This window comes from Psittacula echo (genome assembly GCF_963264785.1).
Source record: "Psittacula echo genome assembly, chromosome: 2".
Classification (NCBI taxonomy): Eukaryota; Metazoa; Chordata; class Aves; order Psittaciformes; family Psittacidae; genus Psittacula; species Psittacula echo.
The window spans coordinates 80963186-80984652 of record NC_137737.1 but is presented as its reverse complement, the minus strand read 5'-3'; the positions used below and the strand labels follow the sequence as shown (position 1 = coordinate 80984652).

The window sequence follows — 21467 nt, the reverse complement described above, 5'->3', positions numbered from 1 at the left end:
AGATAATGTCAGTCAGTAGAATTACTCAACTTGTAGAGATACTATTGGAAATGTAACAGTATAGACTTTTATTTCGGTAATACTCCTTTCCACAGTTCCAGCAATCTGAAGATCTCAGAGAGGTGACAGTGCAATTTAAATTAGGATCATTCATTCTGGTCCATAATTGCATCTGGTAATTAAATGGCAAATAAATGATGAAGGAAAAACTGATTTGAAGCTTTACCCTCCTTTCATAGTCCTCATACTTCCAGATCTAGTTGTCAATCCCATCTCATCATGTTCTCTTGCGCATAACTGTGCTGTACCCTTTCTCCCTGCTGTTCTGGCTAATGACTCACCAGTGCTCCATGTGTACCCCTTCTTGCTGTCCTGACCTATGAGAGAATGCACCACTTGCACTGCTCCTCATAGGAGATTAAGACCTAACAGTATTCTGGAGCAGGCAAAAAAACACTTTTGTCAGTGCTCTATGCTATTCCACCTCCTGGCTCCAGATGCTGCCTCCCCAACTGCCACCCTGCCCTCAGAGCACTGTCCAGTTCCTCCAGGTGGAGCACCTCCTTCCCCCATTAAAAAAAAAAAAAAAAATTAAAAAAAAAAAAATAGCCAGTTCATCTAATTTTAACATGATAAGCATTTGTGAATGCAAAACAGAAAAACAACTCAGTAAGCAGCCCCAAGTTAAAGACATTAATACAGAGAATAAAGTATCTCTACAAAAGATAATATTCAGACCCAATGTAAAAAATACCAGGTGAAAATCTGAACCAAAAAAATATTCCTGACATCTTTGACAAAACAGGAAATAAAAAAAAAAAAAAAAAAAAAAAAAAGTGAAATTTATAAAAAGTATAATAGTGGTCTTCTTGTTGCATGTATTTAATTAGTTTAAGAGGAAAAGAGAAACTCTTCTACTATGCACATTTTATTTTCCAGTCATATAGTTAAATTTTGAGTTGAACTGGGAATCATTTCTTCTCCCTCATCTGGAGTTTCATAAACATGTACAAACAAATGTCTTTGGTACACAATTTCCCTCCTTCTCAGGAAACTAAATTCACCTATGAAAAGCCATAAATCAAGACACTTGCAACTCACCTAATCAACAAACATGATGGTTAATTAATTAATCAATTAATTAACGAAATTTTTGTACATCTCATATGCATGATTAATTCAGCAACATAACTTCTCAGTGTGACCTCTGATAGGCATCCCAGCTCAAGAGAACAGGTGAGCATTAGTCCTTTACACTCTCTGAAACTCCCAGTGGATGAATAACACATTCTTTTACCCATTAACCTCATCCACATCCTGCTGTCTCCACATAACAAAAAGTTATCAAACAGAAGTCAGTTGCCCAAATATAACTTCAGCTTGTTAGCTGAATGATAATAAAAGCCATAAAACACTGCTGCAATGCTTGGCAACCTTTCTGAGGTCAGTCAGCTTTCTGCAAAATTCCCAAAAAGTAGAACTACTGCTTATAAAGCCCAAAGCTTCTGTAGTTTAATTTCATTTTTCAGAACTATATCTGCATGCAACTGTTTTGCTCAACTTGAACAAAAAGTCTTGGCAAATCTTAGTGATCTACAGATATGGGAACTTCACAGGAATTACAAAAGGTGTTCACATAGCCATCAAAGACAAGTCATTCATTTCATTCTCATAGGTGAGCATATTAATTTGTTTCAAATTTCAAACATTTCTCATATATAGAGTCATAGAATAGGGTTGGAAAGGACCTTCAGATCATCTAGTTCCAACCTCCCTGCCATGGGCAGGGACATCTCACACTAACCCATGCCACCCAAAGCTCTGTCCAACCTGGCCTTGAACACCTCCAGGGATGGAGCATTTATCACATGTTTGGACAACCTGTTCCAGTGCCTCACCACTCTCACAGTAAAGAACTTCTTCTTTATATCTAACCAGAACTTCCCCTGTTTAAGTTTAAATCATAGAATCATATCAATTGCCCCTTGTCCTATCACTACAGTCCCTACTGAAGAGTCCCTCTCCAGCATCCTTATAAGCCCCCTTCAGATACTGGAAGGCTGCTATGAAGTCTCCACGCAGCCTTCTCTTCTCCAAGCTGAACAGCCCCATCTTTCTCAGCCTGTCTTCATAGGGGAGGTGCTCCAGTCCCCTGATCATCCTCGTGGCCCTCCTCTGGACTTGCTCCAACAGCTCCGTGTCCTTCTGATGTTATGGACACCAGAACTGTACACAATTTTCCAAGTGGGGTCTCACGAGAACAAAGTAAAGGGGCAGGATCACCTCCTTCAACCTGCTGGTCACACTTCTCTTGATGCAGCCAAGTATACAGTTGGCAAAATATCTATATTCTTCCAAGAGGGACAGAACTGAAAAAGCTTACCCAAACCAGAAAGCTTTCAAAAAGTGATGGAATATCCTGAAGGGTGAGCAAATAAGTTCACTGTAATTTTATGCCTAAATGCTGGTTGATCTGAGATTAATCTGTACAGACAGTGCATAGTGGCCTTTTGGGTAAGTTCTTTCAGAACTTGGACTTCCTGTTGCTACTGTAACTCATGTTCTTCATTTTCAATGCACTTTTGTCCAAATAAGTTGTTTTCCCAATAACTAACAGAAGAGAAACCAAGTTCTGCATGTGTCATCTTGTAACCACACATGCTCCCCAAAACACCTTACTCTACAAAGCCAATTCATGATTTCCCCTCTGGAAGAGCTTCACAGACTAAACTCATAACTAGTTTCTGTCAGAAACTCTTCACATGGTGCATGAAATAAACAGCAACTAGGACGCAGACCTCAACATACAATTATGTTGTATACAATTCTCCTTGATTCTCTATAGATGTGGCAAGATCTTCAGATACAATTTAGAGTACAAATACAATAATTTGCCATTTACATCAGCTGAGAAGCCAGTCTGTGAAATTCAAATTACTGTCACATCAGCGTGATTTGCTAGAGCTATTCAGAAACTTAGTATAACAACATAAACATCTTTAATATGTTAATATGATATTAGATGTTATTAGTTACTATATGAGATGCTGCACTTACTATCTAGTAAACTGCATTATCTCCAACACTTTAGTTCTTATGTTCTGCTAAATCAAGGCAGTAGAGGTACGGATTTTTCTCTGCACAATATCTGCACATAGAAGAAAAAAACAAGGAAAAGGTAGGTACAGAGTACTCTTTTACACTGCATGACTACCTATTAATTATAGGCTTCAGTGGAGGGACGAACATTTCAGAGTACAACACTACTTTTTAATTCCCTTGTTTTGTGTTCTTGGATTATGCCTTTAGCCATATTTGAGTAGACACCAGAAACAAGCCTGCGTCTGTCTGACATAAAAAGCATTTGCTTGTCGTGGTGCCAAGAGCCAGGAAAAATTACTGCCATTCCATGCATACTCAGGGGTATATGCAAGAGCAAGAGGCCTGGAAAGATGCAACCCAAATGCATAAAAGTTGAGGAATAAATTTTATTGGGTTTTTTTCTTTCTTAAATTAATGCTGGGATGAGAAGGACAGGCTTCTTGTTATGTACTGTTTGGGAATCCAGCCTACTTCCCAATGATTCAGTTGAAGTCTCCATAAAACTAAGTTTCAGATCATGCTCTTAAGGTGAATTAACTAATATGTCTCCAGAATCTCTGGACCTTAGATTCTAGGCAATACAAACCAAAATCATTCATATTTATTCTATCTTGCTTCCCATTAGCAGTTCATGTAGCTATAATATATGAATGTAATACGTAGTCTTGAAACTTACACTACCTTCCTATGCAGTACGTTTCAGAATGAGAAAGGTCTGAAGTGCACGGAACAGGTCTCATTTAGCTTCTAGTGTCCACATACAAGGAATATTTTGTTCATATATTAATATGATCTTTCATAAGCTGTCACATAGACATGAGGTAATTATGAAGATTAATCATCTTTTAGCCTCCAAAGAACCCACATGAGGTCAGAGCACGGTGGTCTTTCAGAGCCACAGGTATAACAAAGAAAGATTAAATGTAGCTAATACAACCACAAATTGCTGGAAGCTGGGAACTGCAACCGTAGAGATTTCAACAAGTGAAGGTAATCCAGCTGAATAATGAAGAATTAGGAGAAAGTGTTTCTGCAGAATCTCAACATATTTTAAAAAGTTTGCCTCCATTTCTTTAAAAAAAGTGCTGATGGGGGAGGGATGCAGGTGTTAGAAAACACAGCAACCATGGACTGGAAAATAACTCGACAGAAGGGAATGCCATGGGAAATAGGGAGCATTTCAAATCACGATTATTCAATGTAAAACAGAAGGGCTGAGAAAATTGAGCACTCTTGCACTCGTCTGTACACTGACACATTGAGAAGATTCCTTTTCTGCACTTGGTGTTCAGTAGTCTGAAACATTAAAGGCAATTTTATTGGTGGAAGAGGGTTGTCATTTAGAGATTTCTACTTAAACAAACCAATATTGCACCTACAGATACATTTAGGGAATTACATTGATGAAGAAGCTCCAAAATAGCAGAGTTTTAAATTCTCAGGGTTTTTGGGGAGGGAAGAATATTGATTTTAGAGATCTAACAATTTTGATTCTAGCAATTTTGAAGAAACCTTAGATTTTAAAAGTAACTTACTACTGAGCCAGAAAGGAAACTTTTACATTCTCCCATGGGTAGCTGTGTCATTTGATACTTGTATCACATTTCCCCCTAGGGATTTTTTTTTTCATTGTGATTTTCTACGAAAGGCAGACAGAGAAAAACATTGTTCTCCATAAAAATTAAAATCATCACAAATTAATGCTAATACTCTGCAGCTTAGAACACTTCCAAGACATGGAACAGAACATCTTTTAGACCAGATACTTAACAGCACTGGGCCCTGTGGGACCCTACTAGTGACAGGTTGCCAGTTTGAAAAGGAGCTATTTGCCACCACCCTCTGGGCGAGGCTGATCAGACAGTTCCCCATCCACTGCACAGATCACTTGTCAAGACTGTAACGCATCGATTTCTCAAGGAGGAGGCTTTGGGAAACTGTATCAGAAGCCTTGGAGAAATCTGGATAGAAAACGTTCACCGCTCGCCCCACATCAAATGAGCAAGTTACTTCATTGTAGAAGGCAATCAGGTTTGTCAAGCACAGTTTACTCCTGGTGAATCCCTGCTGGCTTTTCCCAATCATGAGCTTCATTTGACTTGTGAAAGCCACCAAGAGGCTTTGTTCAACAACTTTCCTAGGGACTGAAGAAAGACTGATGAGCCTATAATTTACTGGATTCTCCCTTGAGCCCTTCGTGTACATGGGGGTGACGTTTGCCTTCCTTCAGTCTTCTGGGATGTCCCCTGATCTCCGCAACTTCTCAAAGATTATGGAGAGTGACCTTACAATGATGTTAGCCAGTTCTCTTAACACCCGCAGCTGGATACTGTCAGGGCCCATCAATTTGTAGGGGTCAAGCTCCTGTAATAGTCCACATACCAACCCTTCCACTGACAGTGGATCTGTGTCTGTATCAACCATCAACCTGGAGTTTTGTTCCCAAGGCCTGGGACCCAGCAGTGCTGGTAAAAACAGAGGTGAAGAAAGCATTGAGAGTCTCTGCTTTTTCAGGGTTGTTGGTGACTAATTCGCTTCTCTGCTTAACAGTGAGCAGGTATTTTTCTTCTGTTTCTGCTTCTTGTTTATGCACCTAAAGAACCTTTTCGTGTAGTCTTTGACATCTCTGGACAATTTCAATTTGAGCTGAGCTTTTGCTTTTGTAACTGTATCTCTGCACACCTTGGCAATGCCCTTAGTTCTTCATGGGTATTTGTCTGCATATGCATGTAAAGGGTATTCGTTTTCCATCTCTGGTACTTCTTTTTTTGTTTCTGAGCAGACTCAGGTCACAGTTAAGCCAAGGAGGTCTCTTGCTCCACCTAATTCCCTTACCTGGAATTAGTGGATGAACTGGAGGAGCTCTTGAAAATCTCCCAGCACTTTCTAGTTCATTTATCATCCATGGAAGCTTCTTGTGCAATCCCTCCCAACTGACCTTGGAAATTTGTGTTTCTAAGATCTAAATCCTTTGTCTTGGTACTAGCTTTCCTTATGCTCAGTCAGAATCCAAACTCCACAACACTGTGATCACTGCAGCCAAGGTGCTCACTAACCAGGATATCACAATACAGGTTTTCTCAGTGAGTAGTGCACCCAGAAATGCCTCATTCCTGGTTGGCACATCTACCATTTTTATGAGGAAGCCAGTCCTCTATGTTTTCCAGGAATGTGATGGATGACATGTGAGCTGCTGTATTGTTCTTCCAACAAACATCTGGGTAGTTGAAGTCACGCATAAGAAGCAGGTTCTGTTGACCTGAAGCATGCTCAAGCTACTCAGATATTACATTTTTGGTCTTATTATTAAGTTGCTTTGGAGGTTGGTAGCATCTGCTACCTGCAAGATCCCTCTTTGAGATAACCCTTTTGATCCTGACCCAGAGGCATTTAATGGGACTTCCACAATCGCCATAGCTGACTTCTGTACATTTAGAGGTTCTCCTTAATCATAGAATTATAAAATGGTTAGGGAAGAAAAGGACCTTAAGATCATCTAGTTCCAACCCCTCATCCTCTGTTACCCTGCCTGTCTTTACAAACAAGTCTAAAGTCATCCATCAGGATCCTCCAGTCATGTGAGCTGTCCCACCATATATCAGTTATTCCTATGATATTGTAACTTTCTGACAGGGCACGGAGCTCTGGTTCCTCCAGTTTGTTCCCCAGGCTGTGTACACTGTTATACTAATATGTTTATATTTTAGCTTTTACTTGGAATCTATATTCCAGGTTTACATAAAAAGTGATTTAAATAAAAACAAACCTTGAATGAGTCACTGTAAATTGCCAATTTGCTTTAAGTGTGAAAGCTGTCTACCATGAATGTATTCCTTGTACTCTGAATGAAACATATCAAAATGATTTCATACAATAGAGAGGAGAAATGGAGAAACTAATTTGTCCAAATAAGTGTAAACCAAGATCTGCTCAGGCTATTACAGACATTTAGAGAAAACATTATCTAAGAAGAGAGGATGGACTGGAAATGCTGAGCTCATCAGTAATAGCTGCTGACACAACCAATCTTGGAATAACATTTAATATAACAACAAATCTGTGCGATATAGGTGTGTGAGGGGCAAAAGCAATTTTTGTTAGCGTTTGTTAGAGATAAAGCTCAGCTATCCATGTGGATGTACAGCTCTGAGTTCTTGAATGCATAAGTTTTCTGTCAAACTATGGCTTGCTGTTAATCTCAATGTGCCATGTTTTTTACCTGCTGAATTACCTCAATTCATTATTGAGATACTAATTAGGATCACTGGTGTGGCATTAAACATCAAAGCATCCTATACTAAGCAGTTTTACCAATTTCATATGTGAAGAACTGCCTTATTTTCTTTATTTCTAGTCTGTTGAGCTGAGGGCTTTTTTTGTTTTGTTTTCATTTTTGTTTTTTTGTTTGTTTTTGCAATGACTCTTGCTCCATGTAGGAGGGAAGGAAAGGAAAATGAAAAATCATTCCTGATTCACATCCTCACACTAATTACAACTGTCTAGGCCACTGTCCAACCCACTTTATCTCTTTAGTCAGAAGAACCCTCCCCTACTCAACTGTTCTTCATACTAACAAGAAAGTAAAGCAATCCCTTCACATATAAAAAAATCCTGTGCTCAGAAAGACAACAGCTTTAAACACTGTAATTCTAGAACTGAAGTTCTTAAACAGAAAGGTGGAGTTTCTCAAATCAAAGTGACTGATGGCCTAATTAGTCACTCCTCATACAGAACTGTTCCATACATTAGATCAGCCTTGTTGCCCTTCTCAGAAATGTTTCTTTTGCAAGACTGAGGAAAAGGATAAGAAAATGAGAAGTATGCTTTGTGTTTGAGACACAGGTGCACGGCAGATTTATACAGTAAGACATACAGTGGGTTTTTTCCCCTCTTCCTAAAGATTTCTAATATTCAGTTTATTCACTGGGTTGTTTCCGGGCACATTGCTGGCAGAGGTTTATCTTAGCACTCATATAACCTTACAGTCTTTTTAATGAGTGGTAACTGTCAACTCAATTAAAACTGCTCAACTCAGCTGCTGCTCATGTGCCCATTTATCTGTATTGAATTTCAGTCAGTCTTAGAAGATTCCCCTGCTGCATTTCTTTACAATTGGTATTTCCCATTTTTTTCTTCTCAATAGCTTAGTATAATTAATGAAATGTGTCATTGGGCTATTCACCCTGCTTTCCACAAATAGTTTTAAATGCTACGTAGCACTGGATTTCCCCACATGCAAAGTTTGAGGGGTTTTTTTTGTTGGTTGGTTGTTTTTGAGGTTATTTGTTTGTTTTGAGGAGGTTTTTTTGGTCGTTTTTCTTTGGGGGGGGGAGGGGTTTGGTTTGTTGGTTGGTTTTTTTTTTTTTTTTTTTTTTCAGGTTATATTTTGTTTGTTTGTATCCTCATATACCAAACTAGGTTTAGATATTATTATACCAATATTATTGGGTTAGGTATTTCTTCTTGAATTACTGCACCAGGTTTATGTGATTAATAACTTCGTGTGTTGACTGAATCTATAGCTTCTTCCACAGTGCCTCAGTTTGAGATTCCTCCTTTTATTCATTCCTTATAAAATGACTGCTGTGCTTCCTCAGGTCTCCCATGGTAAAGAGATTTAAAAAAATTCTTTCAGCAATTCTGCAACAGCCTTGTTTTGCTCTTTACACCTTTTACACCTCAACTGTTTTTCAGTCTTTCAGCACAACAGTCTCTGATAAGCTTCCTCATTTTGATGTTTCCAGAGAAGAATTTTATGGTTTAAATTGCAAGTTTTTCCTCAGACTTTCTTGGATGGGTTGTTTTGCATCACAATTAGGATGCAAAATTTCTCAGTTGTTTCTATTTCTCTCATTTGGAAACAACTGCACTTTTAAAAAGATTGCCTTTATTTGCCCTCTCTACTGTGCCATTTAGTCATTCCAACTTCCCTTAGCCCTTCACATTTTTCTGGTGGGTGCTTGGCATTTGCTTTAAGCATCACTTAAGACTAAGTTTAGCTTTAGTTCTTCTTTTGGAGATTTGATGACTAGGTAATTTATGAAGTAGTAATTTATTATGGCTAGAGCCTTTTGATACTAGGGTTCAACCTCAATGTAAAATTTTTCCTGCCTTCCGGGGAGTAAGTACCCCATTACTACTGCATTTTTGCTGCCACAGAAGCTGAATACCCTAAGGTATCTGAATACCCTCAACACATCATCACCAACTTTATTATTACAGTCAGCAAGGTAATAACAATATTCTTGTAGTTTTAATAATACATCTGAAACATCCATAAAGACGCTCTGTAGTTTGTTGAAATGGTTATGTTGTCATGATTTGACTCAAGAATTTCAGATAGAAATTATTCATACATCAAGGGTGTGCAAACGTTGCTTCTATAATCCTTTACCAGATACAAAATTATACCTCTTTAGGATACTATTGAATTTAATGATTAAAACAGATAATTAATATTAAGTAGTAAAATAAATCTAGCAATACAGATATATTTAAAAAAAAAAAAAGACAACAATATATTTATATAAATTGTAAGCATTTCTATTTCTTTTGTAAACATGTACAGAAACCTCTGGTTCTGTTTGTGAAGAGCATCTCTTTTATTATCAACACATTATCACACGAATAGCTCAAGCAGGTGCTTTGACCAGTATGAAAAAAAGTCTGCATAACTGTAATTATTGGTATGTCTTTTATATGAGACTTTGCAAAGCTGTTTTATTTATACTGAAGTATTGAGTCTGCTAATTCACTGGAAGATAACAAAACAAATACATTTTGGCAACAGCTTACTTGTATCTGATAACAAAATAGAAAAGGACATCCAATACCTCATGCCACACAAATTAGTTATATACTAAACTCAATGTAATTCCCAAGTGTAAATTTATGAATTCAAATTATTACCCCTGATGACTGGGATTTTTGTTTGTAACCTAAGAGAAAATTCCAAACTATTCATAGATGAAAAATGAAGATTTGATACAAATGTTTAACATGCAGGACAGCTACACTACTGTTCTTGAGCAACAGACTTAGAGCAAGCTCTTCTGCTGAGTTTGTTTCCCAAGTCCTTTAATAATATCTTTCTGCAGAGAGACATCTTTGCAACTGTCTTATCTCCAGTCTTGAACAGCTCCATACAATCAACCTTTCCTCTAGAAAACCTCATGTAAAGCTAAGAAGCAACTGCTGAGTGTCGTGGTTTAAACCAGTCAGCAAGTCAGCCACGCAGTTTCTACTCCCACCCCCCACTCCCCCCACACCCCCTCCCCCCCGCCTGGAGGGATGGGGAGGAGAATCGAAAAGAATGTAACTCCCACGGGTTGAGATAAGAACAGTCCAGTAACTAAGGTATAACACAAATCACTACTGCTACCACCAATAATAATAATGATAAAGGAAATAACAAGGGAAGAGAATACGATACCACCTGCCGAAAAAGAGCCCGACTGAGCAGAGAGTGCCCTTACGGGTAACTCCCAGTTACATCCCCGGGCATGACGTGCTGTGGTATGGAATACCTCTTTGGCTAGTTTGGGTCAGGTGTCCTGTCCCTGCTTCCTCCCGGCTTCCCCTCCTCCCTGGCAGAGCACAAGACTCACAAAGTCCTTGGTCAGGGTAAACATTCTGACCAGTAACTGAAAACATCGGCTTTATCAGTACTGTCCCCAGGCCGAAAAATTAAAAACACAGTGCTGCACCAGCTACTAAGAAGGAGAAAAACTGACTGCTGCTGCTGAACCCAGGACACTGAGAAAGCAATACATTCAACATCAAACAGTATGACCTTTAGTGTTGTATAGAATACACCACACAACTAACCTTTTACAAATGCTGCTACGGATCTAGGAATACTGCAGTCTCACTCAACTTTTTTTTTCAGACATTTTGAGATGAGTTAACAAGCTGCTAAACCTAAAATCCCTACTCTTTCACAGCCATCTGCACCTTAGAAAAAGAGGGTATCTTTTTGCTGAAGCATGTTTCTGCATGGTTTCACTTGTCGCGTCCTTTTACATGAAAAAAGGAGAAAATATCTAACAGTGGTGATATGCGTTCTATCTGAGGGGATCAGCTCTGCCCTGCGGTGGGGCTGGTGGAGCTGCCTGGAACTGGCTGTGTCTGGCACCGGGAAGCACCGGCTGCTCCACACAGGGGATGCCCAGGGAGACAACCCGCCAGCACCTCACTATGTAAAAACAGTACATGACCAAAGGAAAACCAGAATTAAGGAAGGAACAAGGCTAGGCAGGTACAAAGGTGGGTCTCCCCCAAAAAAAAAAAAAAAAAAAAAAAAAACCAAACAAAAAAACCCCAACAACAACAAAAAAAAACAAAAAAACAAAACCAAACAAAAAAACCAACAAACAAACAAAAAAGAAAAAATACAGCTAAAATGTTGGTTCCATCAATATAGTCAGCACAAAGAACATATAAAAGAAACAGAACTTCAGCTGCTGGTGTGTCAGAATCATGAAACAGTAAGAACTAAAAATAAAAAAAGAGGTCAAATTTTGCACAACTTTTTCAGTATGTAAGAGTCTCGGGGAAGATTAGATCACATTGATCCATTAATTGAAATAACCATCTCAACATTGCAAACTAATGTTTTGCAATATAGAACTGACAGACCATATAAAGCTTCCTTTCAAAACCAGTTATTACTTTGACATTAGATTCAGTGGTGCTGTTTTGACATAAAGGACCAAGTTTCTTCTTGGTGCAATTCCACACTGCCTTAAATGAAGTTAAACCAGGTAAACGCTTTAGCCCATGTCTTTGGACTAGAACTGAACACTTCAATATGTTCATGCTTTTCTGTTTTTCTGGTTGGTCTGTCAAGTCAAAATGCCCTTGTCAGTCTGTATATAACCATTTTCTGTCAAAGGACTGCAATGCAACTACTAAGCTTCAGGAAACCTCAGATACAGCTGAACACGCTAGTAGAAAGTCAGATTGATACAGCTGATGAAAGAACTCTCTTCCCTTGAGTTTAGCTTTCCCCCAAATAACCTTTGAATGTTTAGAGATTCCACTTCAAAAATAATAACTAAAACCTAAAGGTCCATAGCATTCTATGACTTGCAGAATTTCAGTAATGTCCTCAATCTCTCAATAAGAAGCCAAATAACAATTGTTGAATAAAGGTAGGGTTGCTATCAGCATGGAGGCAGCAAAAGGGGCTGTCTATGCCAACTGAACTCAAAAAAAAAAAAAAGTACACATGTACACATTTTTATTTTTAAAAGATTTCAAAACAGTCTTGAGTTAGCTTTTTGCAAAATTATAGGAGAAAATGAGATAGGACATGATGTAAGACCATTTAATGTGCAATATCTCAGATGTGATGACAGTTAAAAAACTGTCATCACAGTTTTTGGAGAGGGGCACATTTCCTCTGTTCTTGGTAAGGCTATTCCCTGAGCAACAGTGGGAGACAGATAGGAGAAGACAGAAGTAAGCACTATCCTGTATGATGAGTTTTGGCTTTCAACCAACTTCAGTGGCACTGAATTAAAATGTTATTTAGCAATAGTAAGGGTGACAAGAATTAGGACCTGAGTAATCAGAGAGCAGAGAAGCATAAAGATTGGAATAGATAAAAAGTACTGTAAAATCTGAGGTTAGTGACCTAATACAATGAAAATGCTATAACAGGGAAAAAGATGATTTTGAGTAAGCAGGAAGAAGAAAACAATAAAGACTGAAGTAAATAGAAAGTCTTATGAAATCTGAGGTTACTGATCTATGAAGAAACTCTACTGGAGGAATTTTTTTTTTTTTTAATTTTTTAATTAAAAAGGATCTATTAAAATACAAATCTCTACTTTTTCAGTCCAAACACTGATAATCGCAATCTTTCACAGATTCACCAAAAGGTCCTTTGGAAGCAGCTTGAGACATCTTCAGTCTTAAATGTAATTAAAAATTGTGAAGCTAAAATTTTGCTCAAGTATTAAGTATATTCATTCAGTGTTCATTTCTCCCTTTCTTCTAAGAGCCCTGAAAAGATTATAAAGTTGATCTCTTTCAAACTACACACATGAAATACATGATTTTTAAGCTTGCTGAGCCAAATTTCCTCTCCTTTTTTTTTTTTACTTTATTTTCTATGTAGGTTTATTCTAGTATAAACTTTCATAGAAGAAATGAAAGTCTATAAAAGAACAGAAAAATCTGTGCTTGCATATTTAGGTTGTTATTGCTACCACATCTTTGCTAGCTATAGAGGAAAAATATTTTATCTAAATACATTATTTGTGAAACTTGCAAGCTAAAAGGTAGAAAATGAAATGCATGTTACTCTAGATGCTGATTATGCCACTTGCATGCCTTTTTATGAAGACATGGAAAGGGCTAATAAACCATGTACAAAATCTTTAGACTATAACATCTACACTTTTCATTTTCTTTATCATAACCACCACCCCACCACCCCCATCCCCCTTTTTTATCACGATGAATTTTGGAACTCTTCATTATGTCTGAAATGCTGAAATATACTTTATTTTATGTTGACCTCCAACACTGAATAAAAATATTTTAATTGTAAAACTCCACTTCCATTTTTTTCTTAGCACTTATTCTAAAATACACATATTTTACCCTTTCTGTCATATAATCTCAGATACGAAATTGTCTTGATATGATCAGGGAAGATTAAATTCAGTGCCCTATATTAGAACTAATTTACTGCAATGACTTTGAAAAAGAATTTTGAATTACAAGTCTGGTAGGCTACATTTCAGTTTTCAAGAGTAAGATAAAAAAGTAACAATAAAATTACTACCTTTAAAATCCATTATAACACCTGGGATTTCTTTCTTAATCTAACTTTCAGTACAATAATTTTAGTACATTTTAAAAGCTGTTACTTTCACTTTCTTTTCCTGTATTCACACTCATTTCTCACTCTTCCTTATTTCTTTATCTCCCTCATCAACATAAATATCAAAGTGGTTTTGAATTACAGGTGAAAACGTGAGAAGTGTCACTCCCTTAACCCCCCAAATTAAGGAATAAAAATGTAGTTGAAAACCAACACAGAGTGGAATGTTTGAAATAACATTTCTATTTACCCTTCAGAGGACATCTGAAGTGGATGAAGAGGTACACAATCTGTATTTCAGAGGTCCAAAGTGTCCACAGGGACATCAAGTGTGAGTCTTGTTCATTGTATGCCTCTGCTGTTGCCTCTAATAGCATGATGCACTCAGCCTCTAACCAATGCTGATCTATTTATCACTGCACATCTACTTATCTTTCCAAAGTAAAAAGCACAGTGAATGTGTAGGTATGACCTGTTTCCAGTGCAACTCACCAACTTTTAAGAAATATACGCACCCTCATTTTTAGGAAATATCAGAAGGAGCAGACAAATAGATGTGAAGGTTCAAAATGAAGAACGTTATGGACTGAAAACATGTTCTCTTCTTTCTTAAAATTGTTAATTTGTTAATTTTTTTTCCATATTTTGACACATGAATTACCTAATCTGGAAGCATAAAAAAAATGCAAGAGAAATGCAAACTGTATCAGCCATGGCAACTGAGAAATGTTAGAAGTTTGCAGCTGTACAGCATAAGTTTTTCTCAATTTCCTCAGGAGAATCTTTGTTCCTCTGAGCTGGTACAGTTGGTACCCAACTACTCACCAGGTCATGGTGCATTCACTAGGCCTGCCCCTTTCAGCTATGTTTTCATACGAGTAGTTTTCATCAGAGACATGCAAAAGACAAGAAGTCTCATGTAGCTGAAAGACAAGTTCTGTGGATTCAAGCTGCTTATTTGAGACAAGAATGTCTGTTCCCACTTAATTTACACAGTTTGTCCACTGCGCACTCATACACACACATATAACTACAGTCATAGATAAGCAGCCTGTCAGAACCAACATTGTTAGCTACTACTGATCATTGGGAAGTTGTCAAATAATTCATTATTTTATATTAATAGTCGCTGTGGGTTTAAATTTTTTAAAGATATCTTTTTTAATAAAAAACTAGGTTTGGAGTTGTTTGTTCAGGAAAACACCCTGAACCATTGAACTCTTACACCAACTCCAACATCAGGGAACCAGTTCAATAATCTCAGAACTACACAGAATACTTAACAGCTGCAAAAGGATAATTTCTCATTTCTACAAGAAACTAATTTTTCCAGGACCCGTGTTTCGCCATGTTCCTATAAAAACCGTCTGAGTATGGCTAATATGGGTTAATTTTATACATATTTACAGTCTCCAAATGACTTTTTTTTTTTTTTTTTTTTTAGAGAAAAGAAATAATGACTGGGGAATGGGGATATGCTTAATATTTTAATATAATGATGACTTGTTGTCCTAACACTCGCAGTATAACAGATGATGGCAGTAAATTAATCCATCCTCTTGACAGTCACTTCAGGATAAAAATGAGAAACCTTACCGTTTTCATTGCAGGCCTACCCTATTCTTGTCTGCAGTGTGCATTTCCATGACAATGACTCTAATCATTATAACATCATTGTACATAATGACTCTGCTTTCTCTGATGTTACTCCCAAACTGGGTGTGAAAAATGTGAAAAGACAGATCTCAAATGGCAAAACTTTCACCAGTGAAGCAGAGTAGTCTACAGAATAAATAACTGACAGAACTGATAGCTTACTGCCCCCAAACAGAAGCCTGGAATTAAAGGGCACTGCTCACATAGCCTTCCTTCATAAACCAAGGAGCTTTGCATGAAAGCTTTTTGTTAAATTAAAGGCATGCAGAATGAGACCTTGATGAGGTGTGTACAATTAAATGTGACATCAGTAAAACATCCATTTTTCAAAATTAAAAGGAACTCATGCACAATGACCAGTAACAAAATCTTGCTAATTACTAATATGATGTCAGTCTTAGCCAGGCTTTCATTTTTACTGAATTAAAAATATGTGCCTGAACTAGTATGGTTGACCTTTGCAGTAAATTCATCAGAACCATGTCAACAAATGGAAAATAGAGTACAGATGCTTGTAAGTCCCACAAAGCCTCTGCAAAGACGAACTTAACAATAATAATAATGTGAAGTACTCAGAGTAGAATATTATGAGCACCACAGAGAATTCTTTGAGGAAAAGGGGAGAAAAATTGGTATGTACACAGAAAAAAATGTCCTCAAACAAGGCATGTAGTCACAATCTGACCACAAAGGATTAAAAGAAATACTATTCATTGATACCTGTAAATGAATGTTTACATTCATTTATGTATGATGTAAATGTAGCATTAATAGAGTGGTAAATGTAACATTAATGTAAATAATAGCACTAAGAAAGGTAGCGTTAATAGAGCGGTCAGAGGCTGAAAGAAAATATATTGAAAGGGACCATCCTTTAGATAACTGAATCCAGGCCCCTGTACTTTCATGCTATCAAGTTTCTAAATGCCTTCATAAAGACAAGCACGCTTTACTTTTAAAACCCGTCAGGTTTTTGTTCCCACTGCTCCTATTAAACACTTGCAGAATTTTTTCTTTTATTTCCATTTGAAATTAACTCATGGCCATCAAAATGTCTTCTTTTTTTCCCAAGTAAAAGCTGAATCAACTCAAAAGCTCTTCTCTTTCCCTTGTGGTTTCTTCTGAAGTGTATTAATAGAATAACACATGCTCTCCACCGCTATTTGTGGGAGCAATTAAACATATTGTCATAGAATAATAGAATCACAGAATGGTTTGGGTTAGAAGGGACTTTAAAGCTCATCTAGTTCCAACCCCTCTGCCACAAGCAGTGACACCTTGCACAAGACCAGGCTGCTCAAAGCCCTGCTCCACCTAGCCTTAAATACTTTCAGGGTTGTAGCAACCGTAACTTAACTGGGCAACCTCCTCCTGTGTCCTACCACCCTCATAATAAAGAATTTCTTCCTAATATGTAATCTAAATCTACCCTTTTTTAGTTTAAAAACATTTCTCCTTGTCCTGTCTGTACCTGTCCTTGTAAATGTCACTCTCCAGCTTTCTTGTAGGCCCCCTTGAGGTACTGGAAAGCTGTTGTGACATCTCCCCAAAGCCTCCTCTTCTTGAGGCTAAACACCCCAACTCTCTCAGCCTGTCTTCATAGGAGAGGTGCTCCTGCCCTCTGATCATCTTCATGGCCTTCCTCTGGACACCCTTGAGCAGGTCCACGTCTTTCTTGTGTTGGGGATCCCAGAGCTGAACACAGTACTCCAGGTGGGGTCTCACAAGAGTGGAGTAGAGGGGAAGAATCACCTCTCTCGATCTGCTGGTCATGCTCCTTTTGATGCAGCCCAGCATAAAGCTGGCTTTCTGGGCTGCGAACACACACTGCCGGCTCATGTTGAGCTTCTCATCAACCAGCACCTCCAAGTCCTTCTCCTTAGGGCTGCTCTGAATCCATTTTCCACCCAGCCTATTGTTGTGCTTTGGGATTGTCCTGACCCAGGTGCAGGACCTCACACTTGGCTTTGTTAAACTTCATGAGTTTTGCACTGGCCCACCTCTAGAGCCTGTCCAGGTCCCTCTGGATGGCACCCCTTCCCTTCTGTGTGTTGATTGTACCACACAGCTTGGTGTCATTGGCAAACTTCCTGAGGGTGCACTCAATCCCACTGTCTATGTCGCCAACAAGGACGTTAACCAGCGCTAGTCCTAATGCCGGCTCCTAAGGAACACCACTCATCACTGGTCTTCACTTGGACATGGAGCTGTTGTCCACAATTCTCTGAGTAAGACCATCCAATCAAATCCTTTTCCACCAAATCATTCATCCATCAGATCCTCACTTCGTGAATTTAGAGACAGGCATGTCCTTTGGGACAGCATCAAATGCCTTGAACAACTCCAGGTAGATTACGTCACTTGCTCTTCCCTTAGGCACCAACACCATGGCCCCATCATAGAAGGCCACCAGATTGGTCAGGAATGATTTGCCCTTAGTGAAGCCATGTTTGCTGTCACAAATCACTCCCTTATTGTCCATGTACCTTAGCATTGTTTCCAGGAGGATCTGCTTCATGATCTAACTGGGCACCAATATGAGACTGACTGGTCTGTAGTTTCCTGTATCTTTCTTTTTTTCCCTTTTTAAAAGTGGAGGTTATATTTTCCCCTTTCCACTAAGCAGGAACTTTACCAAACTGACACAATTTCTCACATTTGATAGATAATGGCTTAGCCACTTCATCTGTCAGTTCTCTCAGGACCCACAGATGCATCTTGTCAGGTCTCATGGACTTGTGCACCTTCAGGCTCCTTAGATAATCTCAAACCTCATCTTCTCCTAAAGCAGGTGGTTCTCCATTCTCCCAGTCCCGGACCTTGCCTCCTGTGACTTGGGGCAGTGGGACAGTGGGACAGTGTGATTGGAGCTATTGGAGTAAAGACCGAGGCAAAAAAGTCATTGAGTACCTCAGCCTTCTCCATAATCCCTCTAACCCTGTGGCTATAGGGTTAGATTTTATTCTCTAGCACCACCCCAAATATAGTATTCATTTTTTTCTGTATAGCTTCATATAGAAATTCATTTTCTTGGCCAAATTAATCAAAGCAATAAACAAGTTAACATTATTTTCCACAATACCTTCACTACCACTTTATCTCTGTTTTACTTATCTCAGTTTTTGCAGCTTAGTGTCCTATTTACCTTCTTCAAGGTATGACAGTAGAGGCAATAATTGATCTGCTGAGCAGATCTTTCTCTTCCTCTGTCGCTTACATCTGACAAACTATAGTGTATGCCCGAAACTCGTGATACTGTCTGTAAGGCCCTTATCATGTTGTGGTCTTGAGGTTTACTACATATCTCCATATCTAAATTTTATTCATGCTATCTAGCTCTTTCCAGACAATGTTTTGCTTCTCCTGCATAACTCTGCATCAGAACTATGTTTATAAAATGTTTCCAAAATCATTCATGAAAATGCTAATCAGTCTAAGATGGGTCAGCAAGTATATCTCCTTTTCCCCTTACTTGTTTTAAAAGCTTCTCTTTCAATGCAATCCATTATTTCCACTTAGAAAGGTCCTTCTCCAGTTTACATTTTCTGCAGAAATCTCAGCAATTTTTAGTTTGCTGAAATACTTGGTATTCTACTAAGCTTGGCATAATTGAATAATTTTTTTTTGGTCTTCATGTTAACTGTACCTTAAATACAGATGCTTCACTTGTTATTTTTAGTTCAGATGAATTAAATTTGAAAGCCCTTGCTACCAGACATCTGTGATTTCAGAAGCTACTGGTTTCCCTGGATATTTTTTCATACTCTGGAGATATAATTTTCAGGATTCCCAACTTGAAGGCAAACTAAGATTAAATAATTCCTTTTCCATGTCCTCATCTCTATTAACAATCTTTCTTCACCCAGCATATTCAACGTCTTTCTCCATTTTCATTAAGGAGATTAAGACTAATCTAGATTATGCAATAAAAAAACTCTATCATAATGCTGAAAGACAGTATTCAGGGCAAGAAAAGCTCCATCTGGCATACTTCTTGCAATAAAGTTATATATACAGTTTTGTGTTATCTTAATGCAAATTTAAAACCATGCTAGACAGACAACATTATACATGATAAACCAGACTTCAGTTGGCCAGCCTACAACTGCATCAGCATGAACTTTATGCCTGAAGCTCCCTAATATATGTCAAAACATAAATTCAGGGCTTCTTGTTCTCATAGGTTTCTGAGGAACTGTAACAACACACGTCCTGCCTCTTTTTATGAATAATGTCAGAGAATTTCCCCTTGGAGGATCTGTTTTTCACTCTACCATCAGGGTGGAATGAATACCCTGTGAAGCTTAGACTATACTTATAGTATTCCCTGAAATAAAACTGAATCTTATTCTGAAATACCTGCAAAAGTCTTTAGCAGTGACATATTTAAGCTCCATGCATTTGGGGTTCTATAACCTGATGTAAGAGGGTCAGCTGCACTCAGTGTTTAGCTGAGCTCAGAAGAAACATTATGTTATCCTATTTTAATATCTTAATCCTGTTTACTTTTATTTATCTTTGTTCTTTATAATAAATACAGAAAGTATACACATACAATTGGCAAATCCATTGTGCATATATATGGCAATCTCAGAAGTGTCCTACTTTAAAAAAGAGGCACCATCTACAGAGACACCTGGTCTATCAATTCCACATTTCAAGGGATGGCAAAACCAAACCCAAACCCAAAAAGAAGACATAGACCTTACCTTTCCTACATACTGAGGATCTGGTCCCATGTGTTCTTCTAAAACAAAGAACTGATTCCACACCCATCCCCTCTTGGGACGATGATGTACTTCTGTTTCGCCTTCTATGTGTTTGGTTTGGTTTCTAGTCACCTTGATGGAGCCATGGTGAGCAGCTCCATAACACCTCTGCACAAAACAGAGACAAACTAGGACTGGGCAGATACAAGATGTACTTGTAATTCTCATTGTAGGATAAGCTTCCTGTTCAAGGTTTTCTTTCTTTTGTCTTTTGAGTTGTAATCCTTTAACAAGTTCCTGAGAAACAAGGTGAAGCCTGGTTCAGAAATACAGTCCAAAATAAATTTTTCTGCTTGCTCATGGTTTAGCTGCCCATTTGGGAAAGCTCAGATGATATTTACATTATGAAAAGCTTACTGGAAAATTGATATTTCTTCTGAGGTCTTCACAATAGAGTTCCACAGCCGGCCATTTCTGTCTAATAGGGAAAGAAAAGAAAGCCATTTACTCATCACTTAACCCATCAATTTTCAGGTTTCTGACCTTAGATTACATTCACAGCTGTACTATCCAGTCTCTCAAAGATTCTCATTTTAACTAGGATATCTTTTCAACCCTTCCTGTAAAGGTGTTGTAAAAAGTGTTTTCAGATTGGTTTGATTAGATACCTTAAGAATTACCATGGCTTTTCCCAGCTATGAAAACATTCATATTATTAAAAACTGGATGATTCAGGCCAGTTTTCATTTGGCTTACTTCCAAATCACTGACCTGGTCTGGCAGTAAAAAATATCACTGCTGCAGTGTCATTACATAGATAGTGACTGGTAATTTCACATGAGTTCTTTATCTTCCATACACCATATAGAGATCCAACATGGTGAAAAATACCAAAGCTAAGGTAACCATTTGTTCAGTTATCTGAAGATATCAGTCAATCAGGAGTCTTAAAACATGCAACTACATCTATAAAAATTAGAACTGACTTTCAATATTGGCCGTGTTTGAGAATCATAAAACCATTACAAGCAATGTAAACAGAAACACAGTAAAACTGATTTTGTTTCTAAGTTTCATGGGAATCAAACAGAACAAATTCAAATTCTCTAAAGAATCAAACAGGAAGTTAGAAATCAGATGGAAAAATACTGCAGTTGAAGGAAGCT

The 21467-nt window shown here is 38.0% G+C and overlaps 1 protein-coding gene across 2 annotated transcripts in view; it reads right to left on the bottom strand.

Moving 5' to 3' along the window:
- CDH18 (cadherin 18) overlaps window positions 1–20529 on the bottom strand; it is a gene marked incomplete at both ends in the record, with an annotated part of 176824 nt that extends 156295 nt beyond the window's left edge. For both annotated transcript variants that reach the window (XM_080609876.1, XM_080609877.1), the window contains one exon: window positions 20302–20529. In XM_080609876.1, coding sequence (XP_080466002.1) covers window positions 20302–20529 — 228 coding nt within the window. The remainder of the gene's footprint in view (window positions 1–20301) is intronic.
- Window positions 20530–21467: the final 938 nt, after the last annotated feature.